This window comes from Mirounga angustirostris, unplaced genomic scaffold (assembly GCF_029215605.1).
Source record: "Mirounga angustirostris isolate CCGP_5_RB_7025 unplaced genomic scaffold, mMirAng1.0.hap1 SCAF_3, whole genome shotgun sequence".
NCBI classification, from domain to species: Eukaryota; Metazoa; Chordata; class Mammalia; order Carnivora; family Phocidae; genus Mirounga; species Mirounga angustirostris.
In genome coordinates, this window is record NW_026991711.1 from 176,545,126 (window position 1) to 176,570,871 (window position 25,746).

The following is a 25,746-nucleotide window of genomic DNA, read 5'->3' on the forward strand; positions in this document are numbered from 1 at the left end:
GGGAGCCTGCTTCTCCTTCTGTCTCTGTCTCTGTCTCTTATGAATAAATAAATAAAATCTTAAAAAAAAACAGAACAAAACTCAACATCTTCCAATATCCTTGACAGATCAGAAGACATGGTGACAGTGGGCACACATTCCCACATGACAACTGGCTAGAACTCTGTAGGCACTGCCCCCTTTGGACAGAGTATGTGTCCTTTGTTTTGCTACAGTCTCCACCACTCCCTGTTACCCACTGATACTGAGGCTTGGCATCATTCATCGTTGAACACTGAGCTGACACTTTTTTTACTCCTCACCTGTCTCCTAGTCTATCTGACCTGCCTGGCCTTCTTGGGCACCTACTGTTTTGACCTCTTAGCTAGTCTGAGCCCTTCATGTAACAGAAGAACCAAGTTCAGAGAAAGGGACGGCCTGGTGACAATCTCAAGTGAATCAGTGGCAGAATCGGGACCAGAGTTCCAGTGCCTCATTCTTCGGAAGCTCTCCTTGGCCTGAGTCATCAGGGCTTGTGCCTGTCGCAGTGCCCAAAGGTCTTCTCCTCTGAGGCACTCAGTAGGAAACTGAGGCCTGCTAGCCATCAGGACTCCCATTGCTGGGGACTCCAGACTGAAGAGAAGGGCCTGACTGCTTGTGTGTGGGCATGTGATCTGGACATGAACACCCAAGCAGCAGGAAATGTCTTGAAATCAGAGCTAACTTGGGAGACACAGAATGTACGGCACCTGGAAGGGGGTCAAAAGCGTTGTGGGCCTCGGGCCAGGAGGAAAGAAAGTTCCTGCATTTTGGTCATCGAGACGTTCCGCCAGAGCTGGCCACTTCTGCCTTTGGAAAGTGTTTCGCAATGTATGTGAGGACAGCTGAGATCAGCTGAGGATGGATAGGAGGGCGTGGCCTTGCACATTGATATGCTCCAGCCCTCAGAGAGGGAGTGTGCCTGCTGAGTGGCTGCTAACATCCCACTCACACGAAGAGTGCTTGAGTCTGCCGTTCTCATGACAGGTGAGTAGCCCCTCCAGGGTCAGAGTCCTAAAGGGGGGTTGGGAGGAGGCAAAGGAGCCCTCTGATCCCCCATGGGTATCTTGGTCTCTACCTAATTCCAGACCCCAGTCTGGGGGTGGGCTCTTTGCATCCCCAAGTGCATAATGTCCCCTTTGTCTGTTCTCTATGCATTTGGAGCTCTTGGAGTTCACCTGGCTGGTGGAGGAGGCAGCAGTGAGGCCACGGGGCTTACACATGGGCATCAGTATGCCCTCTTCAGAGTCCAGTGTCCCCCTCTGCATCCTTTGTGGCAGGAGAGATGTGGATTTGGGAATCTTTGTGCCCACATGGAAGGAGAGTTATTCTAGAAACTGTATTCCCACATGTCTTCTGAAACATTTGGTCGGTCAGGGCGCCTGGGTGGCTCAGTCAGCTAAGCGTCCGACTCTTGATTTCAGCTCAGGTCGTGAGACTGAGCCCTAAGTTGGGCTCCATGCCCAGCGTGGAATCTGCTTGAGATTCTCTCTCCCCCTCCTCCCTCTCTTCCTCCCCCTTGGGCATGCTTGCTCTTTCTCTCAAAAAAAAAAAAATTAATTAATTAATTAACAAATTAATTAATTTAATTAAATCTTGAAACATTTAGTCAAAGGGTGGAGGTGATGGACCCAAGATGGGAGCCAAGGGCTCCTGTTTACTTGGGCCTTAATTTCTCCACTTTGCCAGAAGGCTGTGGGGGAGGAGAACAGAGGGCTTTAGCCTTGGGCCACCAGAAAGAAACCAATCAGTCACCATACCTCCTTGGGGCCCTTTGCAGGTGACAAGAACCCTCAAAGTCTAAGCAGGCCCAACTATGGCTCCATCTCCAGCCCACCGAGCTCAGAGCCACAGCAAGAACCTCTCAGAACAACCTACCTGAGTGAGAAGATCCCCATCCCCGACACAGAACTGGTAGGAATGCTGGAAACTTCCTGGGGTCTTTCAGGACTGACAGCATGCTATCAGATCTCACAGGCTGGGGGAAGGAGGGCTCCGGAAGACCCTGGCAAGTTCCTTCCAGCTCTGAGCAGCAGTGACTGGCGGTGGCGACTGCCCTTCTCCTGCTTCCATCCTTACTTAGCACTTGGCTGGGGGGCTCAGGTTTTGTCTAAAAATGATCAAGCGGCTTTCTGAATGAATCCCAGCTTTCTTACAGACAGAAAGGGGCCTGGGGGGAGCTCAGGCTGGAGCCTCAAGGATTTGTTGTAGTACTAAAGGAAAGGACCGGCTCGAGGGCATCGGGAGAAGTGAAGGGAACTGCAGGCTGTTTTCTAGGATGCTGTCGGCCTGAACTTCCAGAATCTTTAGCAGATCCTCAGGCTGCCAGGCCTAGCCCTGGAATGGGGTGGGGAGACCCGAGGCTCAGTGGACTCCAGAGAGGAGGGACTGTGGTTTGAGAAGGAACTGGGGAAGGAGGAGCAGGACCAGAGAGGCTTGACCCCAGAAAAAAAACCCCCTCTGGGCTCTGAGGATCTGCTGAGTCAGGGCAAGCTTCAGGTGGACTGGTCAGTTGCAGGCCGGTTGCCAAATTGAACAGATCCAGAAGGCAGATCCACTATGACTCAGCAGATCCTGTTGCTTCCTCCCACCCCACACCCTCCACGATCCCCCAGGGGTGGTAGCTCCGGGAATGGTGGGGGGGAGGAAGGGGCAGGGCCAGACAGCCTGGGCTGATAAGCCCAGAGGGGGTTCAGCTGGGGGGCAGGCCAAGGCGCATTGCTACCACCCCTCTACCCAGCATCTCCTCGCTTCACTCCCACCCACAGGGCGCATTCAGCCTGAGGAAGCTGTGGGCCTTCACGGGGCCTGGCTTCCTCATGAGCATCGCTTTCCTGGACCCAGGAAACATTGAGTCAGATCTTCAGGCTGGTGCTGTGGCTGGATTCAAAGTGATTGAGTCGGGGCACCCTGGGGAGGGCAGAGACCCCTCAACTTGCCACATTTCCCCAGAGCGGACGGCATGGCTGGTGTTGGGCGGAGCAAGCATCAAGTTCAAATGGGCCTGAAAAGGGTCCTCAGGGCTGCCCTGCCAGAGTGTGTGTGGGGGGGTGGGAGTGTTGGTCTTCTCCCTCCATCTCCTCTACTCTCTCCCCAAGGGGTGTGCTTGGTTAGAGGGGTACCAGCGGCAGCTTGGGGTTGTCAGACAGCACCCCCCGCACTGAAGGCCTCCCCCTGCTTCCCCGCAGCTGCTCTGGGTGCTGCTGTGGGCCACCGTGCTGGGCCTGCTCTGTCAGCGGCTTGCTGCCCGGCTGGGCACGGTGACAGGCAAGGACTTGGGCGAGGTCTGCCACCTCTACTACCCTAAGGTGAGCTTGGAGGGTCTGGACAGGGAGCACCCACCCACAGACCCCAAACCCCAAACAGTTTTACAGCGTCCATGATCAAATAAATACATCATCTCAAGCGGGGCCTCACAAGTCCATTTGATAAATGGGAAGACTGAGGCTCAAACTAATAGCGCACAGACTGAGAGGGACGTTAGAGATCCCTGCTCGTTTTACAGGAGGGGATGTTGAAACCTGGGAAAGTGACTTGCCCAAGGTGCAAAATAGGCAGGCATTGGCTTGAGATGGTCATTGGCTGGGGTGGACACTGGACTTCCCTGCTGTGAGTGTCCAGGCGGGAAAACAAAAACCACGCCACAAGGGATTTCAAAGGTATTTAATGCAGGGATGCAGTCACAAAGGTATTGGAAGGGCTGGAGGAGCAAGGGAAGGGGGTGTTACCCAGAAATCAGAAAGCTGCTGGGCAGCTGCCCAAGAGCCATCATTTGCTGCCAAGCTTCTGGAAGCCCGGCCACTGCTGTCGAAATGGCCACCAATACCGAAGAGCCCAGGCTGCCTGGTGCCCTGGCCGGCACCACTGCCGGGAACACCACTAGAAGTAGGGGGGGAAAAATGATCTCTCCCTGCCTTTCCATCTCCCTTAATTGTTTCCTACAAAACCTAAATGGAAGCCAGCGGGCGAGGCCGGCAGGGGTCTCGTGCAGGCTGCCCTCCCAACAAGATAGTGCCGGGTATGGAAAGCCATGGGGCATCAAGGACAACTGGCCCAACGTTGGTGAAGTGTCACCTCCTCCCCCAGGTGCCCCGCACCCTCCTCTGGCTGACCATCGAGCTAGCCATAGTGGGCTCGGACATGCAGGAGGTCATCGGCACGGCCATCGCGTTCAGTCTGCTCTCAGCGGGACGGTACTGCCCCCAGTGGGCCCCAGCTCTCCAGTCCAGGGCCTCATATTTCCCTGAGTCCCTTTCACGCCGCAGTCCCCTCTGACTTAGAGCTGTTGTGCTGTGTTGCCGGCTGGGGGGCATCTGAGAGATGCTGAAATTCTGAGACCCAGAAACGTGAAGTGACTCGTCTAAAGTCACACAGACACCGGTCGCCAGGCGGGCTTCGCCAGGCGGCCTGGGGACTGCAGCCCCAGGCTGGTCCCCCACCCAGCTGGGCCCTTCCTTGGGTTTTGTGCCATTTTCCCAGCTCCAACACACTCCCGCTCCCCTCTCCCTTCCCTGCCTGGGGCCACCACGTGGGTCCCTGTTCCCAGGAGGCCATATTCCACAGTCACCTGCCCTGGGAGTGGGAGTTCCAGACCCCTGCACCAGGCTGGGCTGACCCTGGCTGGCCACTCCGGTTTCAGAATCCCACTCTGGGGCGGCGTCCTCATCACCATCGTGGACACCTTCTTCTTCCTCTTCCTTGACAACTACGGTGGGTATGCCCCTCACAGGGGACCGGGTTGGGGGAACAAGTGAGTGTGTATAAACCATACTCTGCTGTACTGAGAGGAGACAGAGACTCCCAGCCCCCTCCCTCTGGCTGTGTGGCCTTGAGCAAGTTACTTGGACGTGGGTTTCTTCATCTATACCATGGGGATAATAACAGCACAGACGTCACAGGGCTGTGGTGAGGATTCACTGAGGTCATATCTGTGAAGCCCTTGACACGGTGCCTAGAACAAAGTGCCCAAGGTATTAGCCATTAATAATCGCTTACGTTCCAATTGTTGTTGTTGTTGTTGTGATCCTTTGCCTTCCCACTAGGGTTGCGGAAGCTGGAAGCCTTTTTTGGATTGCTTATTACAATTATGGCCTTGACCTTCGGCTACGAGGTGGGAAGCCAAAGCCGCATTACCCTCCGCCAAGGCCATTCGTCGGTGCCCCTTGCGGAGCTGAGGGGGCGGGGGCCGCGGCCTCTGGCCACGCCCCCTAGCGGCCAGGGTCCGGGCGGAGGGTGGGAACGACGGCCCAGGGCTCGGCCCGACCAGGCGTCTCCCCGCAGTACGTGGTGGCGCGGCCGGCCCAGCTAGCGCTTCTCCAGGGCCTGCTCCTGCCCTCGTGCCGCGGCTGCGGCCGTCCAGAGCTGCTGCAGGCCGTGGGCATCGTCGGCGCCATCATCATGCCTCACAACATCTACCTGCACTCGGCCCTGGTGAAGGTGAGCCGAGGCGAGGGGACGGAGAGATGCCTGCTCCCTTCCGCCGCCGCTCACACCGCCTCCAAGCCGGGAGCCCCGCCCCTTTGGCTCCTGCCTTCCCGATTTTAGGCGGGAAGTGAATCATTCTCTCCTTATCCAATATGTAGCAATAGAGGGTCTACTGTGTGCTGAGAGCCAGGGGTCAGTGATGCAAAGACAGACAAGTCATCTGCCTTTCTGGGGCTTGTATTCTAGTGGGGCAGACAGACCAAGAGCCAGTAAACAGGTAAAGGAAACAAACATAGATTGTGAAAGATGCTTTGAAGGAAGGAAACAGAGAAATATGATAGAGAATGACTAAGCAGGAGCTACTTTAGAAAAGGTAGTCGGGAAAGACCTTTGTAAGGAGGTAACCTTTGAGACATGAAGGATGCGAAGGAAGATCAGGGAGAAGATATTCCAAGCAGAGGGAATGGCAAGTGCAAAGGCCCTGAGGCAGAATATTACTGGGCATGCAGGAGGGGTGTCAGCTGACCAAGGCCTGTCCCAAACTGCCACGGGGAGGGCTTTAGAAAGAACTGGGGTTTGAAGGGAACATAGGTAGAAGTGTGAGGGTGGAGAATGTTGGGGGAGCCCTGAGGAACTTTGGCTCTTTCCTCCCCTCTGACCTTCTTAGTCTCGAGAGATAGACCGGTCCCGCTGGACGGAAATCCGAGAAGCCAACATGTACTTCCTGATTGAGGCCACCATCGCCCTGTCTGTCTCCTTCTTCATCAATCTCTTTGTTGTAGCCGTGTTTGGGCAGGCCTTCTACCAGCAAACCAACGAGGCTGCGGTGAGATGTACCTCCCCACACAGCCACAGCCGGCCTCCCCAACCCCCAAGCCCTGCAGGCTCTGCTGGGGACACCAGGCAATGCATCTGAGCTCTTTGAGTGTCCGTCCTGCACTTCCGGCACTGGTAGAGGAGGGTGTCTGTGACCGGGCCTCTGGCTGAGACCCCTTACCCACTCTGCTGGGGAGTCACGGCTCCCCCCAGGCAACCCACCCCAGGGGCGGCAAGGCACCGACATCCAAAGGAGGTGACTGGGAGGGAGGAGCTGAGTCTCAGTCCTAGGACCCAGCATTCCAGCTGTACCTTGACGGATGGCCAGGATTTGTCCAGCGAACTGCAGGGAGGGCATTCTGGGAGTAGGTGCCTGCCTGAGCATGAGCACAGAGTTGGGACTGTTCAAGCAGTCCTTTTCTTCTCTGAGTCCTCTCTCCTGATCATCTTCATTGTTAGCAGATAAACCATCATTCATCCAGCAAAGATTTACTGAGTATGTGTTAGGGATCAGGCAGTGCCTTGACCCTGGGGATTTAGCAGCCAATGATACAAAGCTCCTCACTGGCTCTCTGGGATTTGGGACCTGGGCCTCTCTCCTTCCTGAGTGGGTCTCTGTCACGCGGCTCTAACAACTGCTAGCCAGGTGTGGGTGCTTTCTGAATGCCAAGCACTGCAGGGGGAGGACTGGCTCCTCAGGGCTGTGGTAAGTGGGTCCAGTGTAAGGGAGAGGAGACTATTAGGTCACGGCCAACCAATCGCCCCTTTGTGGTAATGCTAGCCCTTACAAACCCAACAGAGCCCTGGAAACCGGGTTCCTGGGTGAATTCTCCTCAATTTTAGATGTTGGCAACAAATTCACATTACAGAGGAAAAACATCCGTTAGTCAAGCAAAATATATCTGGCCGGATTCAGCCCGCGGGTCACCAGTTTTCCACCCCTGGTCAAGGCCTGGCTGTCTGATTTTCTGAAACTGTGCATCCCCTTGTGTGCATCTTCACATCCCCTTCCTACTGTCCCGGTGTCCACAGTTCAACGTCTGTGCCAACAGCAGCCTCCACGACTACGCCAAGATCTTCCCCAAGAACAACCTTACGGTGGAGGTGGACATTTACCAAGGAGTAAGCACCAGGCAGGGGAGGGCGTGGAAGCTAATAGTCCAGCCCCAGCCGGGCTCTTGGCCACGCCCACCTTAGGGCGGAGCCTGCGCGAGGGGCGGTGCCACAGGCCTAACCACACCTCGCCCTGCAGGGCGTGATTCTGGGCTGCGTCTTCGGCCCGGCTGCGCTCTACATCTGGGCCGTGGGTCTCCTAGCGGCCGGGCAGAGCTCCACCATGACCGGCACCTACGCGGGACAGTTTGTGATGGAGGTGGGGTCTGGGGCGGGCCGGGAAGGGCCAGGGATCCCAGGTCAATGGGTACACCACTGGGGGCTCAGATACCAGCCCCATTGCTCCTTAAAGCAGCCCAGAGGGCGCTATTGTAAGCGCCCCCCCGCACCCCACCCCGGTTTAACGATGAGAAAACACGCAGAGAAGTGAGGTTACTGGCTCAAGCCTGCAGACCCACGACTAATAGGAGCCTTTTCCCCAAAAGCTTAGTCTTAAGCAATCAGCTGTGGGGGGAACCCCCCCATTTTTCCTCATCCATCCTTTCTCCGCCAACTAGAGTCAGAGCTGCCCGCATTTTAGAGATGGAAAAATAGGGGGTTTCCCCTGGTGCGAGATGGGCTGAGGGACGATAGAGGATCCCTCCTCTGGAATCCCTAGTCCTGACCCCACCACCAAGGTGCCCACCCCACAACCCAGGGCTTCCTGAAGCTGCGGTGGTCACGCTTTGCCCGCGTGCTCCTCACTCGCTCCTGCGCCATCCTGCCCACCGTGCTCGTGGCCGTCTTCAGGGACCTGAAAGACCTGTCAGGTCTCAACGACCTGCTCAACGTGCTGCAGAGCCTGCTGGTGAGCCCGTGGTGCCTAGCATCTTTGCCCCGGCCGAGCTATACAGGAACCACAGCAATCCTCCATATGGAGCCTGCCCCCCACCCTTAACACTCCTCTAAACACACCTTGGCTTTAGGCAAGTGGTTCCCCAGAGGAACCACTATTGTCCCTATTTCGCAGATTGGAAAACTGATATACACAGTTAAGTGACCAGTGGAGAGCTGGCATTCAAACTCAGGCAGCCTGGGCCCAGAGCCCCTAAATGCTTTCTCCTGCTTAGAAGCCTCACAACTTTGGAAGGCACAGGGTGGAGAACCCAAGGCTCCGAGTGGTTAGGGGACTTGCCCAAGGGCACACAGGCAGAGCAAGACTGGAACCCTGCTCCACTCCTCCCTTCTTGCTGCATTGTGAGGGCAGGGTCCCTCAGCCCCATCCTCCTGCTTCTCCCCAGCTTCCCTTTGCTGTGCTGCCTATCCTTACTTTCACCAGCATGCCAGCCCTCATGCAGGAGTTTGCCAATGGCCGGTGAGTACTCCCCAACCCGAACGCTGGACTTGCAATTCTGCATTTGATCCTCACAACCACCCAGAGGTAGGAATTACCAGTATCCAGAGAAGCTCATAAAGGTTAAGGAACTTGTGCAGGGTCACCCAGCTATCAAGTGTAGGGAACTAGGACTGGAATCTGGGGACGGGAGGCTGTTTCTAGAGCCTGAGCTCCTCACCATCTCACCTCAAACTCTGCTCTTGCCAAATCCTGCCAATGTGGAGCCTGGAGGGCCCAGGAAACAGAAGTGGGCAAGGGGTCTGCTCCAGGTCCCACAGCCCGGAGAAGGTGGCTTTGTGTATCCCCTCACTCTCCTCCAGGCTGGCTTGGGGCAATGGAGAGGAGATGCAGCCCGTCCTGAGCCTCCCTCCTGTCCCCTAGGCTGAGCAAGGCCATCACAACCTCCATTATGGCGCTAGTCTGTGCCATCAACCTCTACTTCGTGGTCATCTACCTGCCCAGCCTCTCCCACCCGGCCTACTTCGTCCTTGTAGCTGTCCTGGCCGTGGTCTACCTGGGTCTCACCACCTATCTGGTACTGTAGGGCCAGAGGGTGCCTTGGGGATGGGGGAGGCAAGGAAAGGAGGCAAAGGATGGAGGGCACTGGGGGAAGGGGGTGCACCGGGGCTTCCTGGGAGGTCTTGTTCTCTCCTGGACTCACAGTCGGCCCTCTCTCAGGTCTGGACCTGTCTCATTGCCCATGGAGCCACCCCTCTGGCCCACAGCTCCCATCAACACTTCTTGTACGGGCTTCCTGAAGAGGAGGAGGGGAGGAAGATCTCTGAATGAACTCCCACCCAGGGCCTGGCTGGGAGATGGAATGACTGGGGCAGACTGGCCTGCTGGAGTGTGTGGGGGCAGCAAGATGGAGTGGGAGTTTTGGAGGCAGGCCAACCTGGGTTCCGTAAGAACCTGCTGTTTCCTAGCTTGGACAAGTGATTAACCTCCAGTCTTAGTGGGCTCATCTGTAGAATGGGGACAACACCAACCTTGAGATGGATATAAAGCACTTTAACACAGTGCCTGACACTTGGGACTTAAAAATAATAGTAACTCCAAAAATATTGAGCACCTATAGGAGTGACCAATGGAGGGACCCAGTTGGGGGCGGGACACAGGTTCCAAACTGGCGCTTAGGATAGTCTGATGGATGCTCAATAAATGCTAGTTCACTTCTCGTCCAAAAGAGCGGGAGAGCAGAAACCGGGAAAGCACGAATCCTCGAACAATTAGAAGCAGCCCTCTACTCGAACGTCAGTTCGCTCCTACTCCGTTAGAGTAGCCTCAAACTTTCTGTTCCACCCGAAACCCACTTTCCAGGCAGTAAAACGGAGGCGCAGTTGTCCCCTCTTCGGGCACCAGGTCGTGGAACCCAAGAGTCCGTGCCTCGGAGGCCCAATTAATTTGCTAGCTCCCCAGGGGACCCGGCGTCCGGGACTCCCACGCCGCGCTCTTAACGCTCCCTCCGCTCTGACTCCCAGCTCCCCCTAGGGGCAGGGACGGTCCCGAGCGCCCTCGCTCCCAGCCGCGGCCTCACTCCTCCCGCCCAGGGAGGAGGAGGCGGGCGCTCGAGCCTCGCGCCCTGGGGCTTCAGAATCCGCCCTGGCGAAGGGGCGGGGGGTGAAGGGGGAGTTGTGTGGGCGGGGGAACCCCTTCGGCCGCTGGGAGCCGCCCGGCACCCCTTCGCCCGGTGCAGGAGTTGCACTTTACAGACGCTCCCTGGGCGGTTTCTAGGCTCCCCCAAGTCCCTCCTCCTCCCTCTTCGGGTCTCCCGGACCCCAGCCTTTGGGCTGCGGAGAGCGGTAGCTAGAAAGGGCCGTCAGGCCTTTCCCGGGGTTGAGCCTGGAGCCGGCCTTGTGCCTGGAAGCACCCCCGTTTGCCCAGGATCTGGAGGGGCAAGCTCCGCGCTCTGGTTGGGGTGCTTGTTTATGAGAAGAATTTCCTCTTTCTTAAAAGGGCAACGATGCGAGTGGGGCCCTTAAGGAGGGACGGGATGGGACAGGTCTGGCCCAACCAGAGAAACGGTTGGGAGAGGGTACAGCACCTGAGCTGAAAGGCCGCTGTAGCCTCTTCTGGGCTTGGCCCTGGAGAGGGTGGGACCCACGCTAGCTGAAGAGGGGAATGGATGGGGGCCGGATACTGGAGAAAGAGGCATCTTCCATACTCCTCTCCAGCTTCCTGGAGGTGTCCCCAGCTGTACCCCGGCACACCCCTCTCCATCAATTCACTATTAATTGGGTGCCATCCCTGTGCTAGAAGTGGGGGAGGAAGGCAAAGTCCCGAATTAAAGACGTCAGCTCTCAAGTTGCTCACACTCCAGTAGGGGGAGCCAGCTACGTTAAGTGACAGCAAATCACTCAACAGTGGGGCGAGGGAACAACCCAAGTGTGTGTCAGGCACACCTGGAAAAGAGTGAAGCCAGGGCCAGAGCAGGTAACTCCCGAACAGGATTTTGAAAGCTGAATGGAGAAGTGGGGAGGGCAGCCAAGAGAGAATGAACCTGCCCAGGAGCGGGGGGGGGGGGGGGGGGGGGGGCGCAAGTGTGTGCAAAACAGAGGCATGCGACGTTGTGGGGAGTTCTTGGATCTTGTAGAGCAGGACCGGGGAGCCCAGAGGAAGGAGCAGGCCGGGCATCTGAATAGTTAAGGCGGCCACTGAGAATGTGGGTGCAAGGAAGGCAGGGAGGGGAAGGAACCAAAGGATCCGCTACGGGGCTACCCTGGGCCTGGGCAAGGGATTAGCAATGAGGTCAGGCCAAGGTCAGTCATTTCTGGGCAGGAAGCCCTTACAAGGGGCTGCCCTCCACTCCCCCAGTAGCTCTGGTTCTTCCTAGAGGGAGGGAGCGGGGAGGGGGCCTGGCACCTGGATTCTCCCCAAGGGTCTGAGGAGGACACCCTCCCTTTCTGCCCTGAGCCCCCCCCCTTTCACTTGCCTGGGTTGGGCTCCTAGCAAGCCCCTTTGGCAGGTGAGGAAGCTGAGGTGCTGAATGGAGGAGACTTGTCCACGGTTGCTAGTCAGAACCCAGCGGAGTCCTGGGGTTTCTGGACTCACAGCCCGCCTGATCTGATCCTCCTGGGGTGCAGTAAAAAAACCTGTGGGTAAGGTGACCTCCAGCTGCTGGGGCAGTGCAGTTATGGGGTAGCGGCTGGGTGTGGACACTGCCCCCCCCCCCCCAGGGAGGAAGCCCAAAGAACCCCCGAGACCCTACAGAACACTTCTGCCGGCTTCTGCGGAGGTGGGGGGGGGGGCGGCTGCTGACTCCCTGGTAACCACCCCTCCCTGGGAGAAGGTCCCCCTCTAAGGCCTTGGAGCCTGGGAAGGTCTCCCAGGGGAAGAGGCCTTGGAGGGGGCTGACGTTAGGGATGCGCGGCGAGGGGGATGGGGCCGGGGGTGGGCAGCGACCCTCCCCGATGCCCTATCCATTTGGTCAGCTACTCTGACTCCCAAGGGGACAGCCGGGCCAGGTTTCAGCCTTCAGAGAGGGAGAAAGGAAAGGAGAGGAAAGTGAGCCGCCCTGCTCAGGCTAGGGATGAGTCCAGGGTTCATTCAGTCCTCCCCCACACATTTCCTTTTGGGGTCAGTGCAAGCTGGGCATCCGGAGATAAAGCTGACACCCCGCCCCGGGCCTCAACTGAAGGGGGGGGGTCTCGATTTGGTGGCCAGAACCCCACCTCTAACCTCGCCAGAAGGCTGGGTCAAGTCGCTTCACTTCTCGGAGCTCAGTTTCCTTATCTATAAAATGGGAAAAGAAGGGGGTCGTTCTGAGGAGTGAACGAGATTAGGGGGCGCAGCTAGAGCAGGACGCAGACGAATCGCTAGCTACACATCGGCGATTATTAGGATTAAATGCAACGCTGGCGGCGATGTGAGCGCCGAAGGGCAGGAGGACGGCCGCGGGGTCCGGCCTGGGGCTGGAGTGGGGGGTTGGGGGGTGGGGGTGGAGGGAGTCCCATCCAGCTCCGGGCCGCCTCCTCTCTTCTCCGTCGCACGGCAAGCAGCTGGCGCGCCTTCGGGCCGGCGCCGCTCTCCCGCCCTGCAGCCCCGGCGCTGGGCCTCTCCCCTCCCCAGGGCCTCTCTCCTCCCCGGGTCCCCCTCCAACCCACCCCGCCCCGGGCCTGGAGGACGTGCGCCGCGCTCGCACTAGGCGGCTGGACGGGACAGGACGCGCCCGCCCCGCCCCGCCACCGAGGCCCCGCGGGGGAAGGAAGTGCTGAGGCGTGTTTGTCAGGGCTTGGCGTTATTATTATTTTTTAAACTGTGAACACAAAATAGTAAGGAGAATGGAAAGAACTTCCGAAACAGGAGAAACAAAACAGAACAAAACACCCGCAGACCTCGCGGCGCATAACACGGGAGTTTCCCTCGGGAAGAATCCGCGTGGAAACGCGGGCCCCGCGCCAGCTCGTGTCTCCGTACATCCCAAGTGCAACGGGTGTTTAAAATCGTACAAACAGGGATGCCTGGGTGGCTCGGGAGGTTAAGCGTCTGCCTTCGGCTCAGGTCATGGTCCCAAGGTCCTGGGATCGAGTCCCGCATCGGGTTCCCTCCTCAGCGGGGAGCCTGCTTCTCCCTCTCCCACTCCCCCTGCTTATGTTCCCTCTCTCTCTCTGTTTCTGACAGATAAATGAAGAAAATCTTTAAAAATAAAAATAAAAAAATAAAATCGTACAAACAGCTGATGTCTGTGGCCGCCCCCACCGTCAGAAATCTGGCCCGCAGGGATTAAGCGCCCACTGCGTGCGGACACCGCATGACCCCCCCGCCCCAATAATTACAGCGTGCCCGGCGTGGGGAGTAGAGAAAGGGTCTAGGAAGGCCTCTTGGAGCAGGTGGCATGTCGTAGAGGTCCGTGGTATTTGGCTCCGTGAAGGGGCTGGAAGCGCTTTCCAGGCGGAGGGAACAGCGCACACGAAGGCCCTGAGGCACATAGGGGCTTGGTGCCCTGCCGTGGGCGCGGACGTGCGGAGCACCCGATGGGGCAATTGGGCGAGGTCCGCAGGAGGCATTTCGGGGCAGGGGGTTGTAATTTTCACGCCCTACAGATCCGGGTCACCTGGCCCCGAAACAGCGGTGGGTGTTGACGGTCCTGGTCTGGTCAAACGCACAATTCTGCGGATCTGCACAGACTTTTGGAGCTGGCAGAGCCTTCACTCGCTCAGGACTTCCCTGCGAGGCGGGCCCTGCAACCACTGAAGACCCATTTCGCAGACCAGAGAGCGTTATTCCCGTCTCCCAGATGAGGAAACCAAGAAGCGGCTAGTCTCTGGCGCTCGCGAGGTGCAGAGGTGGAGCCGCGCCGCCTCGGGCACTCCCCGGCGTGGGCGCTCGGGGCGGGTGGGGCGGGCCCTGGCCCCGGGCGCTCGGCTGTCTGGAACTGTGGGCCGGGTGCTGGTCCTGCCACGCAGCCGCAGAGGCTCGGCCCCGCGGGCGGGCGGCAGGAAGAGAGGCGACGCCCCCTGGAGCGCGGCAGGAACCCGGCGGGGCCCGCCTCCCGGCCCCAGAGCCGAGCCGCGCCGGCCCCAGCGGTGATGAAAGCCGCGGCCGAGTCCAGGTCACGCCGAAGCCGTTGCCCTTTTAAGGGGGAGCCTTGAAACAGAGCCCGGGTTCCATGTTTGCATCCGCCTCGCGGGGAGGAAACTCCATGTTGTAACAAAGTTTCCTCCGCGCCCCCTCCCTCCCCCTCCCCCTTAGAACCTGGCTCCCCTCCCCTCCGAAGCTCGCGGGGATCCCTCCCTCCCACCCCTCCCCTCCCCCCCGCGCCCCGATTCCGGCCCGAGCCGGGGGGGAGGCCGGGCGCCCGGGCCAGAGTCCGGCCGGAGCGGAGCGCGCCCGGCCCCATGGACAGCTCGGCCGTCATTACTCAGATCACCAAGGAGGAGGCGCGGGGCCCGCTACGGGGCAAAGGTACTGGGACCGCGCGGAGGGGGCTGCAGCCGGGGCGCCGCGGGATGGGAGGAGGAGGGGGCCGAGACCCTTCCCGGGTCAGTCGCCGCCGCCGCCCCGGGCGCCCGCCACTGCTGAGCTCAAAGCTCCCAGCCGGAGAGGGATCGAGGAGAGAGTTTGAACTCGCCGAGGCTCCGAGACGCGGGGCGGGGCCTGGAGCCACTTGGGCGCTCCCGAGTGCTCGAGGGGGGGAAACTGAGGCAGGGATAGAGAGTGGGTTCCTTCCGGGTCTCCCGGGCTGGCATTGCGCGTTGCCCGACAGTCACCCCCTCCCCCCCATTGGCGCCAATGAGGCTGGGAGATGGGGGGGTTGAAGAGGGCGCCTTCAGGCCACCCGCTGAGGCTCCGCCCCGGGTCGCGGTCTGGTTGGGTCGCCGGAGGGGGCGCCGAGGTGACAGCGGGCTGGGGAGGGTTGGGAGGATCTCCCGCCAACGCACAGCTACTATCCCAACAAACTTCCGCGTCACGCGTAGAAGCATTGAGCCCCTGAGAGGCACAAGAGTGGGGCAGCCACTTCTTCCCACTTCGCTAGCGCACCCGCGGGAAGTCCCGTGCATCGGGCTTAGCACCAGGCGCCCCAGCTGCAGGCCCTTGGGCGCCGGGCCCGTGCACACACGCACCGACCCGGTGAGCGGTGCCGCCCGCCTGCCTCGGCCGGGCCCCCGGGGGCTGGAGGGTCTAGGCTGGGCGTCTGCCCCTCCCTGTCCCGGTGTTGACCTCAGAGGCTAGGAAGCCCCTCCGGGTCGGCCCAGCTCTGGCCTGGGCCTAGCTCCGCCCGAAGGCGGGGGGCCCGGTAGAGGGGCGGTGGAGGGTGGGCCCGTCAATCAGGCGGCGGATGCCGGGCTCTAGGTCGGAGGTCTGGGCGGGGCGAGGGCGGAGGAGGCGGGGCCGGCAGATGGCTGCGGGACACCGACTCCCGGCCCCCACTCCCAGCCTCTGCGCCCAGCCTTAGTAAGGACTTTGGACCCACGTGGGCGGAAAGGATGGGAGGAGGGCGGGAGTGGAGAGCAGGGCCCCCGGCCCCAGCCCTCCTCCGTAGGGGCCCCAGCGAGCAGGGGCTACTCAGGTAAGGTGGGTGTCAGGAGGCGTCCGCAGTGGGGCTGATCCCTCAGGAGTGATGAAGGCTGGGAGCAAAGAGAAAGCACTTTCCGTGGGCCCCTTCCAGCCAGCCCACTGCTGGATGAGAGTGGCTTTGTGCCCACACTAGGAGGATTTGTGGATACCAGAGGGGTGGCCTGGGGTCAAGGCTGTCAGGAGGGTCTGGAGCCACGTTGGTGTATCTCCCTGAACGAAGGGGGCACGGCCAGACCCTCACAGCACAGGAGCTCGCACCTGGGTACATAGGCACGACTCTGCAGCCTAGTGTGCACACCCCCACTTCGGGCCTCCCTGCTTCAGGTGACCAGAAGTCAGCAGCTTCTCAGAAGCCCCGGAGCCGGGGCATTCTCCACTCGCTTTTCTGCTGCGTCTGCCGGGACGATGGGGAGGCCCTGCCTGCGCACAGTGGGGCACCCCTGTTGGTGGAGGAGAACGGAGCTGTCCCCAAGGTGCGTGCTGGCCAGGTGGGAGCTGCGGGGGCGGGCATCTGGGCATGACCAGTCTGCAGGTCCTGTAAGATAGGGAAGGCCCCCTCCCAAACCCTGCACCCTCCCTCCCAGGCCTTCCCAGCCTGGCTCTGAATGCCCCAAGACTGCCACCCATGTGAGGGCCCTTCAGCCAAGGGAAGTCTGGATTTCTCCTATAAGATGGAAGCTTTTCTCTCCCTTGGCTTCCCAGGTGGGGAAGTGCAGCCTGCCCCAGGCCCCAGTTGGCAGGGGGCAAAGCTGGGAAGGCAGTGGTCTCTCCCTGCCACCCCTGTGTCTCCCCAGGTAGAGGGCTGGGGGAGGGAAGACCCATGTAGGAGAAATGACGGGGCCTTAGGAGAGGTGCCCCCAACTACCTCACCCATCCCTGCAGCAGACCCCAGTCCAGTGCCTGCTCCCAGAAGCCAAGGCCCAGGACGTGGACAAGATCTGTGTGGTCATCGACCTGGACGAGACCCTGGTGCACAGCTCCTTCAAGGTGGGCCCTGCCCAGCAGCCCTCAGCCCCGGGTCTCTGAGGGGGCCTGCCCTGGACTGGGGGGGTGGTCTCTGCGGGCCCCGCGCCAGCAGCTCCTTTTCCCCCCACAGCCAGTGAACAACGCCGACTTCATCATCCCTGTGGAGATTGATGGGGTGGTCCACCAGGTGAGGGGCTGGGTGTGGGGGGGAGGCGGCGGGCTTGGCATCTGCCTTCCAGACCCCAGGCTCCTCTCACCAATCCTGAGCACCCCAGGTGGGACTTTGATAGAGATGGAATGTAAGGCCCCTGAGGGTGTGAGACTTGCAACCAAGGTCACACAGACCCTCAGGGACTTGGCCCAACTCCAAGGCCTGCAGGGAGTGGGGTTCCTCCTCGGCACCCCCTTGCCCCACCTTGCCCGGGACCCAGTTCAAGTAATTCAGGATAGGTTGTGTGCTGTCCAGCCTGTTCTCCATTACTTGGCTCGGGGGCCGGTGCCCTGCAGCCTTGGGGTGAGGGGGCTGCCCCCAGGCCCCTCCATTTGCCTAAGGCCAGGGTGGGGGAGGGACAGGGGATTAGTGATTCCCCATGAGGTAGGACCTGAAGCTAGAAGTTGGAGGCTTATTTTGATCCCCTTCTGGAAGGACAGTTGGAACGGCCGGCTGGCCCAGTGGAGCCCGCAGGCCCTGGGACCAGCCTCCCTCCTGTGCCCTCTGCTCTGCTTCCCCCTCCTCCCCCTCCTCAGCCGCCCCGCCCCTCCCCTCCCTGCCCAGGCCTGTGGGCCAGCAGTCCCCTCACTGGCCCACCCCCTAGGTCTATGTGCTGAAGAGGCCCCACGTGGATGAGTTCCTGCAGCGAATGGGCGAGCTCTTTGAGTGCGTGCTGTTCACCGCCAGCCTTGCCAAGGTGAGTCCCCAGCCCCCCAACCCCCTGAAGGGCTCCTGGGTCCACTTGCCTCCCCTCCGTCTCCATCCTGCAGCTGGATGGACCTCTGGGTCACCTTCGGCCCCAGATGACCCGTGGTCCGCTCTGTAGTATGCAGACCCAGTAGCTGATCTGCTGGACAAGTGGGGGGCCTTCCGGGCGCGCCTGTTTCGGGAGTCCTGTGTCTTCCACCGGGGGAATTACGTGAAGGACCTGAGCCGGCTGGGCCGAGACCTGCGGCGGGTGCTCATCCTAGACAACTCACCCGCCTCCTACGTCTTCCATCCAGACAACGCCGTGAGTGCCGGGCAGGACCGGGTTGAGGGCCGAGAGCCAAGAAAAGGGTCTAGCCACTGGAGCCTCCTTGGCCTCCCCACTGCCATGCTGGGTGGTGTCCGGGGCCTGGTGCCCTCCCGGTCCTCTTCCTGGCCCTCGGTGGCCTGTGCCTGCCACTCCCTAGCCTCATCCACCCGCTGCTGCGTTTCATACCTTACTGATCAATCGAGCCGATCCCCGTGCTTGTAGGGGGAGGGCACCCACCAGGGGCGGAGGGCCCTGTTGCATACTGGAGCAGTTTCAGTTTCTCAGACTGCCAGTTGTGCCCTATTTGTGGGTCACAAAAATAATGTAGGGGGTCCTAGTTGGAGTTTTGAACAACAAAATAGAATAGAAGATATTGGAGTGCTTTGCACACAATAAGGTTAAGTATTTTATAAAACTGGCACTTTATTGTATGTGTAAATATGATTTATGGTGGGTTGCTGTCAAAAATGTCTGAAAACCGTGGGTCAGGGGCTTCCGGGGGGTGGCCCACCAAGCAGTGGGTGCTCAGGGCTGGTCTGGACATCCCACGCCCAGAGCCACCTGCCCTCCTCACTGCCCCGCATCCATCCGCCCAGGTACCAGTGGCCTCCTGGTTTGACAACATGAGCGACACGGAGCTTCACGACCTGCTGCCCTTCTTCGAGCAGCTCAGCCGCGTGGATGACGTGTACTCAGTGCTCAGGCAGCCTCGGCCCGGCAGCTAGTGAGGCGCCCTGGGGCCAGGAGCTGCCCCTGACCGAGGCCCACACCCCTCACACGTGGACTTTGCCTTAAGAAAACCCAGCGGCCACCGCTCCCACCTCAGCGTCATGGGGCGGTGGGCCCTCCGCACCTGCCTGGCCAGGCTGTGAACGGGGCAGCCTGGCCTAGGCTGCGCCAAGGGCGATGAGCCTCCGGGTCCGTGTGTCAGTGCCTTAGAATCTCCTCCTCCTTCTTGGGGGACCTGTGGGGCCCTGTGTGCCGCTCCCCCTTTCTCTCTCTCTCTGCTGCCATGTTTCTTTGCTGCCAAATTGGGCCCCTTGGCCCTTTCTGGTTCTACTTCGGGGAGGGGCAGGGTTCCTGCCGTCCCGTGCCTTGGGCCCCCAGCCTGGGAACAGTGGACACCCAAGTGCCTTGCGTAGAGCCCTTTTCCCTGCCCTGTTTTCCCAGGGCCGTGATCGGGTCAGCTCTGGCCTGGAACGGTCTCCAGATGGCTGCAGTCTAGGCTGGAGCGGGAGGAAACAATCTCCCACCTCCTCCCTTGGGACTGATAGAGCCCCCCACCAGTCTCTGCCTGGGAGGGCAGGGAGGGCAGAAGATCTGTTACCACTTGTGAAGGGAGCGGCGTGTGTCCTCTGGGACCCCAGAGTCCAGCTTCTCTAGGCTCATGAGCAGCCAAAGGCTGCTCCCCACACCAAGCCCTGACCCCTCACATCTGCCTTGACCACCCCAAGGCCCTGGGGCTTGGCTCCCCCAGCTCCTAGTGTGGGGGTGGAGGCAGGACCCCTTTGTGGTGCCATATAAATATGTATATGTGTATATAGATTTTTAGGGGAAGGGGAGAGGGAAGGTTCGGGGTAGAGAGAGACCCCCTCCTTCACCCCTTTCCTGGACCCATACGTTGTGGGGAGGGAGGGAAAGGATTTTTACATTTTTTAAACTGCTATTTTCTGAATGAAACAGGCTGGGCCAAGGGGCCCCAAGCCCTGTCTTCTGTCCCTCACACCCTCTTTGCTCCAGTTACTCATTCATTCATTCAAAACACATTAGCACCTTCTCTGTGCCCAGCGCTGTGCTAGGCCCACCAGCTGAGTGTCTAGGGGTCTCTGCACCCGATCCGGGGCCTCCCCCACCCACTCCGTACTTCACCGGTGCCTTTAGGGGAGCTGCAGGAGGTGGGACCCTTCTTGCGGGGCTTGGGGGTCTCCAGGAAGCCTGGCCAAGCTGTCCCCCCGCCCCCCCCCCCCCCGTGCCAACCCACCCCCTGTCGCCCTCTGCCTCACCCCCTGCTGGCTGGGAGCAGCTCTCAAGACATCCTGCCTTCCAGCTCTGACTTCTTTATCTGGAACCCCTTCCCCAAAATGCTGAGAGTCTGGAGGTCAAGGCCTTGGGCTCTCCCCAGGGCTTAACGGTTAAGGGGACCCACATACCAGTGCCAAGGGGGGATGTCAAATGGAGATACCATTGCCCCTCCGCCCCCCGAGAACTGGGGGTGGGAGGGAGGATAAGGTTGGCCTGAATAGGGTGACCTTCCCATTTAAGTGCCTTCTCTGACTGAGAGCCCCACAGTATGCCAAGAACTAAACAGAACGCCAGACCCCCATGCTGCCTCTGTGGTCATTGGGGGGACGTGGAAGCGGGGAGCGGTTGTGTGTCCCATGAGGCCACACCCCCCAGTAAATCCTTTGCGGGGGGAGCGTGAAGGGAGCGGCTGCCCTAGGGCCCCGGGGCTTCAAGCGTGCAAGCGCGAGGTCGACGCCCCCCGGGGGCGGCCCCGCGTGCACCGCTGTACTACTTAATTATTCTGCTTCTCATAGCCTCAGTTACTGACCTGCAAAATGGAGAAACGCCCTCTGCAGAGTTGCTTAAATGCCTGCACGCCGAGGGCTCGCTAGTAGTAGCTGTAAAGTAAAGCTGGGCTGCGTCCCTAGGGGAGGCCCCTGGAAGGTATTTGCAGGCGGGAGGGGTGTGGCCTCTGTCCCCGGGGAGAGGGGCGGGGCTCCGGCGGCCCCCGAGCTGGGCCTGGGGGGCGGGGCGGGTTCCTGGAAAGCCAAGTTCGGCTCCAAACGGAAGAACTTCGGCCGAGGCGTCGGGAAGGGCGGGCAGGCGGAGGCGTCAAGGTCTCCGGGAGATGGTGGGCAGGCGCTTGGTCCCCTTGCCCTCCGCACCGCCCTCCCCCACCCGGCCCTCGGCGGCCTCTCGGCACCTACCGGCCGCGCCCTTGCACGAGCCTCCGGCCCACTTCCTGCCTCCGCCCCTCCGGCCCGGGCAGCACTTCCTTTGCACAACTGGGCAGCCTCAGGCCCTGGCAGGAAGTGCCCTGCCGCCCCGCCCCGGCCCGCCCTCTCCTGCTTCCCACGGTGGCCACTAGAGGCCTCTCTGTCCTCGGTGACGCCAGCCTGCCCCTCCCCCGCCCACCCCCGGGGGCTGGAAAGATGGGGGCCAGCATCATTCACCCATCTCCGGGGCGGGGGGAGGGGGCAGTCTTCCCCCCAATACACATAAACACACCGGACAGAAGGGAGATTTGCCCTTTCCAAAGTTGGTCTCTGTCCCCCCAGCTCTGCCTACCTTGCCCCTTCACCCCCCCTCATCCCCATACGTTGTGAATCCAGCCTCAAGTCGGCTTCCCCGCGCCCCAGATGCTGGTCTGTCCCCCAGGTGTTGGGGGGGGGGGGTACCTGCAGCGTGTGTGATCCGGGAACAGAAGCCCAGAGCTCCCATCAGCTCCACTCTGAGCTGGAGCCCACTGGGGCAGGGTAAATACTCAGCCCTCCGTGCCTCCGCCTTCCTCCTCCCTCGGGTACTGCTTGACTTCCTGCTCTCCCAGTAAACACTGGTTACCCCCAAGATTTGCATCCCAGGGGCCCTGACACACCAGGGAGTCACCAGGGTTCCCAGCTTTGAATGAGACCACAGTCAGTCTCTCCCCATCACCACCACCCACGCAGCTTTCACCCACATGGAGTTCAACTCAACCGCATGTATCCGCGTTCTCTGTGTGCTGGGCACGATGCCAGGACCCAGGGACACCCCATGACTGGGCCATGCCTCTGCTTTCAAGGAATCCACACCCCAGTGCTGGGAAAGACGCCTGAAATGCGGGGCGCCTGGGTGGCTGAGATGGCTAAGTGGCTGCCTCCTGCTCAGGTCATGATCTCCTGGTCCTGGGATCGAGCCCAGAGCCCCCGGTCTGGCTCCCTGCTCAGAGGACAGTCTGCTTCTGCTTCTCCCTCTGCTCTTGCACTGACGCGCTCTGTCTCAAATGGATAAATAAAATATTTTTTTAAATAAATAAATAAAACCTGAAATGCAATAAACGCAGTGTGAGAGATTGAGAGAGAGAACACGGAAGGTGGGGAGCACCGGGAGGGGGGCGCCTCAGCCCACCTGGGATGGCCTGGGAGGTTTGGAAAATGCTTCCTGCTGCCTTATGGCTCAGAGGAATTTGGGAAGGAGAAGCAATTCAGGTAAAGGTGGCCTAAGCGAGGAGGTGCATCAGGAAGGAAGCAGAACGTTTGGGGGGGGGGGGGGGGCTGCCACAGTAGGGAGTATGGGAAATGAGAATTTTGGAATGGCACACGAGGGAGGAAGGGTGGGAAATGGTGCTAGGGACAGCAGGAGGGGCCAGATAGTGCAGCTCTTTAGGCAGCCCAGTGGGTGCCATAGAGGAACACGGAGTGGGTGGGGCCGGTGCTCAAAGGCGGCAGCTGGATTTTGGAACCTCGACCAGGGGTACAGAGACATGAGACCACATGCAGAGACCACAGCCATGGTCCCAAATATGGGCGGCGGAAGCCTGAGCTGAGGCCAGGGCAGAGTGAAGCAGGAAGAGGATAGAAGAGATGGGTGTTGAGAGGAGAGATAAACTTGGCAGGACGCTGTGGCTTCTTGGCTTGGGGGTGGGGGCAGGGATGGCTGGGAGGGAGGAAGGCTTTGGAGATGTCAGCTGTGAGAATGTATCTCATGGGAGCCTGGCATGGGCAGATATTCACCCTTTGCTTGTTACACACACAGGAGTAGAGGGTGCAGGGGAGCAGTCACCCAATAAAACTGCTGGCAGGGGTGTGAGCTGGTACAACCTCTTTGGAGAGCAATTTGACACTCTCAGAATTATTTTTGAGGGGCGCCTGGGTGACTCCGTCCGTTAAGCATCTGACTCGATTTTGGCTCAGGTCATGATCTTGGGGTCGTGAGATCAAGCCCCCCTTCGGGGGTCCTTGCTCGGCAGGGAGTCTGCTTGAGCTTCTCTCTCCCTCTGTCCCTCCCCCCTGCTCGTGCTTTCTCTCTCTCTGTCTCAAATAAATAAATAAATCTTTAAAAAAGTATTTTTTAAAGTGCAGATACCCTTTGATCCAGCAATTCCACTTTTAGGAATTTGTGCTGTGTATAAAATGTATGTACATTTAGACTTGTATGTATAAGGGTGTTAATTGCATCCTTGTTTGTAATAGCAAAACACTTGAAATAACCTAAGTGTCCATCAGTAAGGGACTGGTTAAATAAATATTGCTATATCTATAGCAGAGAATACCATGTAGTCTTGAAAAACAATGAGATGGAACTATTCGAGCAGATATAGGATGATCTCACAGCGAGAGAGGGAACACGAACAGGGGGGAGCGGCAGAGGGAGAGGGAGAAGCAGACTCCCCGCCGAGCAAGGAGCCCGATGAGGGGCTCGATCCGAGGACCCTGGGACCATGACCTGAGCCAAAAGCAGACGCTTAAGGACTGAGCCACCCAGGCGCCCCTAATTTGAATTCTTTTAGCAGGCATATTTATTAATTTTTTAAAAAATAAAAATCAGTTTAAAATGTAAAACACAGCTTTCTAAATAGAATATCAGAGATAGAAATCATAAATTCCATTTCTTTCCTTCAAACATTCATGGCACGCCTACCATGTACCCGGCACTAGGGTTCAGCAGTCAGCTAAACAGACACGGTGGGGAAATCAGGTGTTGAATAAGTAATTACAGAATGAATATTATCAAAGAAGTAAGAAGTGGTAAGTAAGGAATTTAAAACTTTCGTGCTTCTCGTGCCAAACCATCACCCTGGGATGACTTCTAATTGCAAAGGGCAGAATGTGCCTTTACAGAACCTAATCAAGATGTTAGATGTACTTTCAGTTTGTGGGCAATACTAGAGGAAGAGAAACAAGCTAAATAATACACAAGGAAAGACTCAGACAAACCCACAATGTGAACACACGACAAGACGTGTGTCCTTGACCCGGGTAAGTCAACATCAGGAAAAAAGTTGGACGACTGTTCTAGATTTACAAAATACTGAAGAGACATCACACTCAAAGGAAATGCATGATCTGAATTTGATCATGAGTCAATAAAACCAGCTGTTAGAGTCCTTGTGGGAAAATTGGCAAAATTTTAACTATGGATGGGATAGCAGATGATGTTAGAAATTATTGTTAATATTCTCAGGTGTGAAAATCATATTATAGTTATGGAGAATGCCCTCATTCTTAGGATACGTGTGATAAATATTTTGGGCTCAAGTATCATGATATCTGCAAATTACTTCCAAGTATATTTACTTCCATTAATTCTTGAATCCTTGAGGGTTGAGTATTGTACTATTGCGCTATTATTTACACTTTTCTATATATTTGACATTTACCATAATAAAGAAATTGGAAATGATTTTTTTTAAGATTTTATTTATTCATTTGAGACACGGAGATATATATATAGAGAGAGAGCATGAGCAGTGGGAGAAGCAGAGGGAGAGAGAGAAGCAGACTCCCCGCTGAGCCAGGAGCCCGATGTGGGGCTCGATCCCAGGACCCTGGGATCATGACCTGAGCCGAAGGCAGACACTTAACCATCTGAGCCACCCAGGCACCCCTGGAAATGATTTTTTAAAACATATGTTTCCCCAGTAGGAATGCTCCCACACTGTTGGTCGGAATGTAAAGTGGTACAGCCACTGTGGAAGACAGTATGGAAGTTCCTCAAAAAATTGATCCAGTAATCACACTACCGCGTATTTACCCAAAGAATATGAAAACACAAAATTAAAGGGATCCCTGTGTTTATTGCAGCATTATATACAATAGCCAAATTATGGAAGCAAGCTAAGTGCCTACTGATAGATGAATAGGTAAAGAAGATGTGGTTTATATATATATATACAATGGAATATTAATCAGCCATAAAAAGAATGAAATCTTGCCATTTGCAACAACATGGACGAGCTAGAGAATATAAATATGAAATAAACCAGTCAGAGAAAGACAAATACCATATGATTTCAATCATATGTGAAATTTAAGAAGCAAAACAAATGAACAAAGGGAAAAAAAAAAAAAAGGAGACAAGCCAAGAAACAGACTCTTAACTATAGAGAAAAAACTGCTGGTTACCAGAGGGGAGGTGGGCGGGGGCGATGGGGGAAATAGGTGATGAGGATTAAGGAGCATGAGTGTTGTGATGAGCACTGGGTCATGTATGGAAGTGTTGAATTGCTATATTGTACACCTGGAACTGATATAACACTGTATGTGAACTAGACTGGAATTAAAATTAAAAACAAACAAACAAAACATATGTTCTCCCAAAAACTCTTGAGGCTAAATTAAAAGGCAAGAAGCAAACTAGAGAAAAGTACAGCTTAAATTATAGGCAGATTACCAACCTTAATACATTAAACATAAACAACTCAACCAATTAATTAAAAATTCACAAAAGAAGATGTAGCTAATATATATATATATATATATATATGTCTTAAAATGGTCTCTTCCACTGGTAATCAAAATAACATAACTCAACACACACAATGACTGTTTTCTTTTTGGCAGTCAGACCGACAGAGTTTTTTAAAATCTGGAGCCTGGTGCTGGGGAAGATGTAGAGAGACAGGCAGTCTTCTGGGCTGCAGGTGGTACTAGAAATTAATGTGACTTTTCCGGAGGCCGATTTGCCTGATCACATCTTTGATCTAGCAATTCCAATTTTAGGAGTTCATCCCAAAGAAATAATAAGGGATGCAATCGAATGGCAAGGATTTAGCAATAACAGGGGCGCCTGGGTGCCTCGGTCTGT

The 25,746-nt window shown here is 57.6% G+C and overlaps 2 protein-coding genes across 6 annotated transcripts; both read left to right on the top strand.

Moving 5' to 3' along the window:
* Window positions 1-787: 787 nt before the first annotated feature.
* On the top strand, window positions 788-9,574 carry SLC11A1 (solute carrier family 11 member 1). Of its 4 annotated transcripts, XM_045868006.3 has the most exons (15): window positions 807-1,005; window positions 1,799-1,932; window positions 2,787-2,909; window positions 3,207-3,326; window positions 4,105-4,211; window positions 4,658-4,728; window positions 5,061-5,128; window positions 5,299-5,454; window positions 6,110-6,268; window positions 7,291-7,380; window positions 7,511-7,630; window positions 8,069-8,218; window positions 8,652-8,725; window positions 9,128-9,281; window positions 9,425-9,574. In XM_045868006.3, exons 1-15 carry the CDS (start codon window positions 999-1,001, stop codon window positions 9,533-9,535), a joined length of 1,644 nt encoding a protein of 547 aa, XP_045723962.1. In that variant the 5' UTR covers window positions 807-998; the 3' UTR covers window positions 9,536-9,574. The 4 variants fall into 4 exon arrangements, with proteins under 4 accessions (XP_045723963.1, XP_064443113.1, XP_045723964.1 ...); XM_045868007.3 differs by lacking the exon at window positions 8,652-8,725 and having other exon boundaries at window positions 788-1,005; XM_064587043.1 differs by lacking the exon at window positions 2,787-2,909 and having other exon boundaries at window positions 801-1,005.
* A 4,676-nt stretch (window positions 9,575-14,250) lies between these two features.
* Window positions 14,251-20,281, top strand: CTDSP1 (CTD small phosphatase 1). Of its 2 annotated transcripts, none has more exons than XM_045868003.3 (7): window positions 14,251-14,650; window positions 16,088-16,236; window positions 16,646-16,750; window positions 16,860-16,916; window positions 17,545-17,637; window positions 17,767-17,952; window positions 18,555-20,281. In XM_045868003.3, the coding sequence occupies exons 1-7, from the start codon at window positions 14,584-14,586 to the stop codon at window positions 18,681-18,683; spliced, it is 786 nt and encodes a 261-aa protein (XP_045723959.1). In that variant the 5' UTR covers window positions 14,251-14,583; the 3' UTR covers window positions 18,684-20,281. The 2 variants fall into 2 exon arrangements, with proteins under 2 accessions (XP_045723959.1, XP_045723960.1); XM_045868004.3 differs by having other exon boundaries at window positions 16,649-16,750.
* Window positions 20,282-25,746: the final 5,465 nt, after the last annotated feature.

Coding starts and splice junctions, on each gene's coding strand:
- SLC11A1 (XM_045868006.3), top strand. Junction 4,212..4,657: donor AGTCTGCTCTCAGCGGGACG/GTACTGCCCCCA, acceptor CTCCGGTTTCAG/AATCCCACTCTGGGGCGGCG. Junction 5,129..5,298: donor CCTTGACCTTCGGCTACGAG/GTGGGAAGCCAA, acceptor GTCTCCCCGCAG/TACGTGGTGGCGCGGCCGGC.
- CTDSP1 (XM_045868003.3), top strand. CDS start 14,584: ATGGACAGCTCGGCCGTCATTACTCAGATCACCAAGGAGGAGGCGCGG. Junction 16,237..16,645: donor AGAACGGAGCTGTCCCCAAG/GTGCGTGCTGGC, acceptor CCATCCCTGCAG/CAGACCCCAGTCCAGTGCCT. Junction 16,917..17,544: donor TTGATGGGGTGGTCCACCAG/GTGAGGGGCTGG, acceptor CCCACCCCCTAG/GTCTATGTGCTGAAGAGGCC.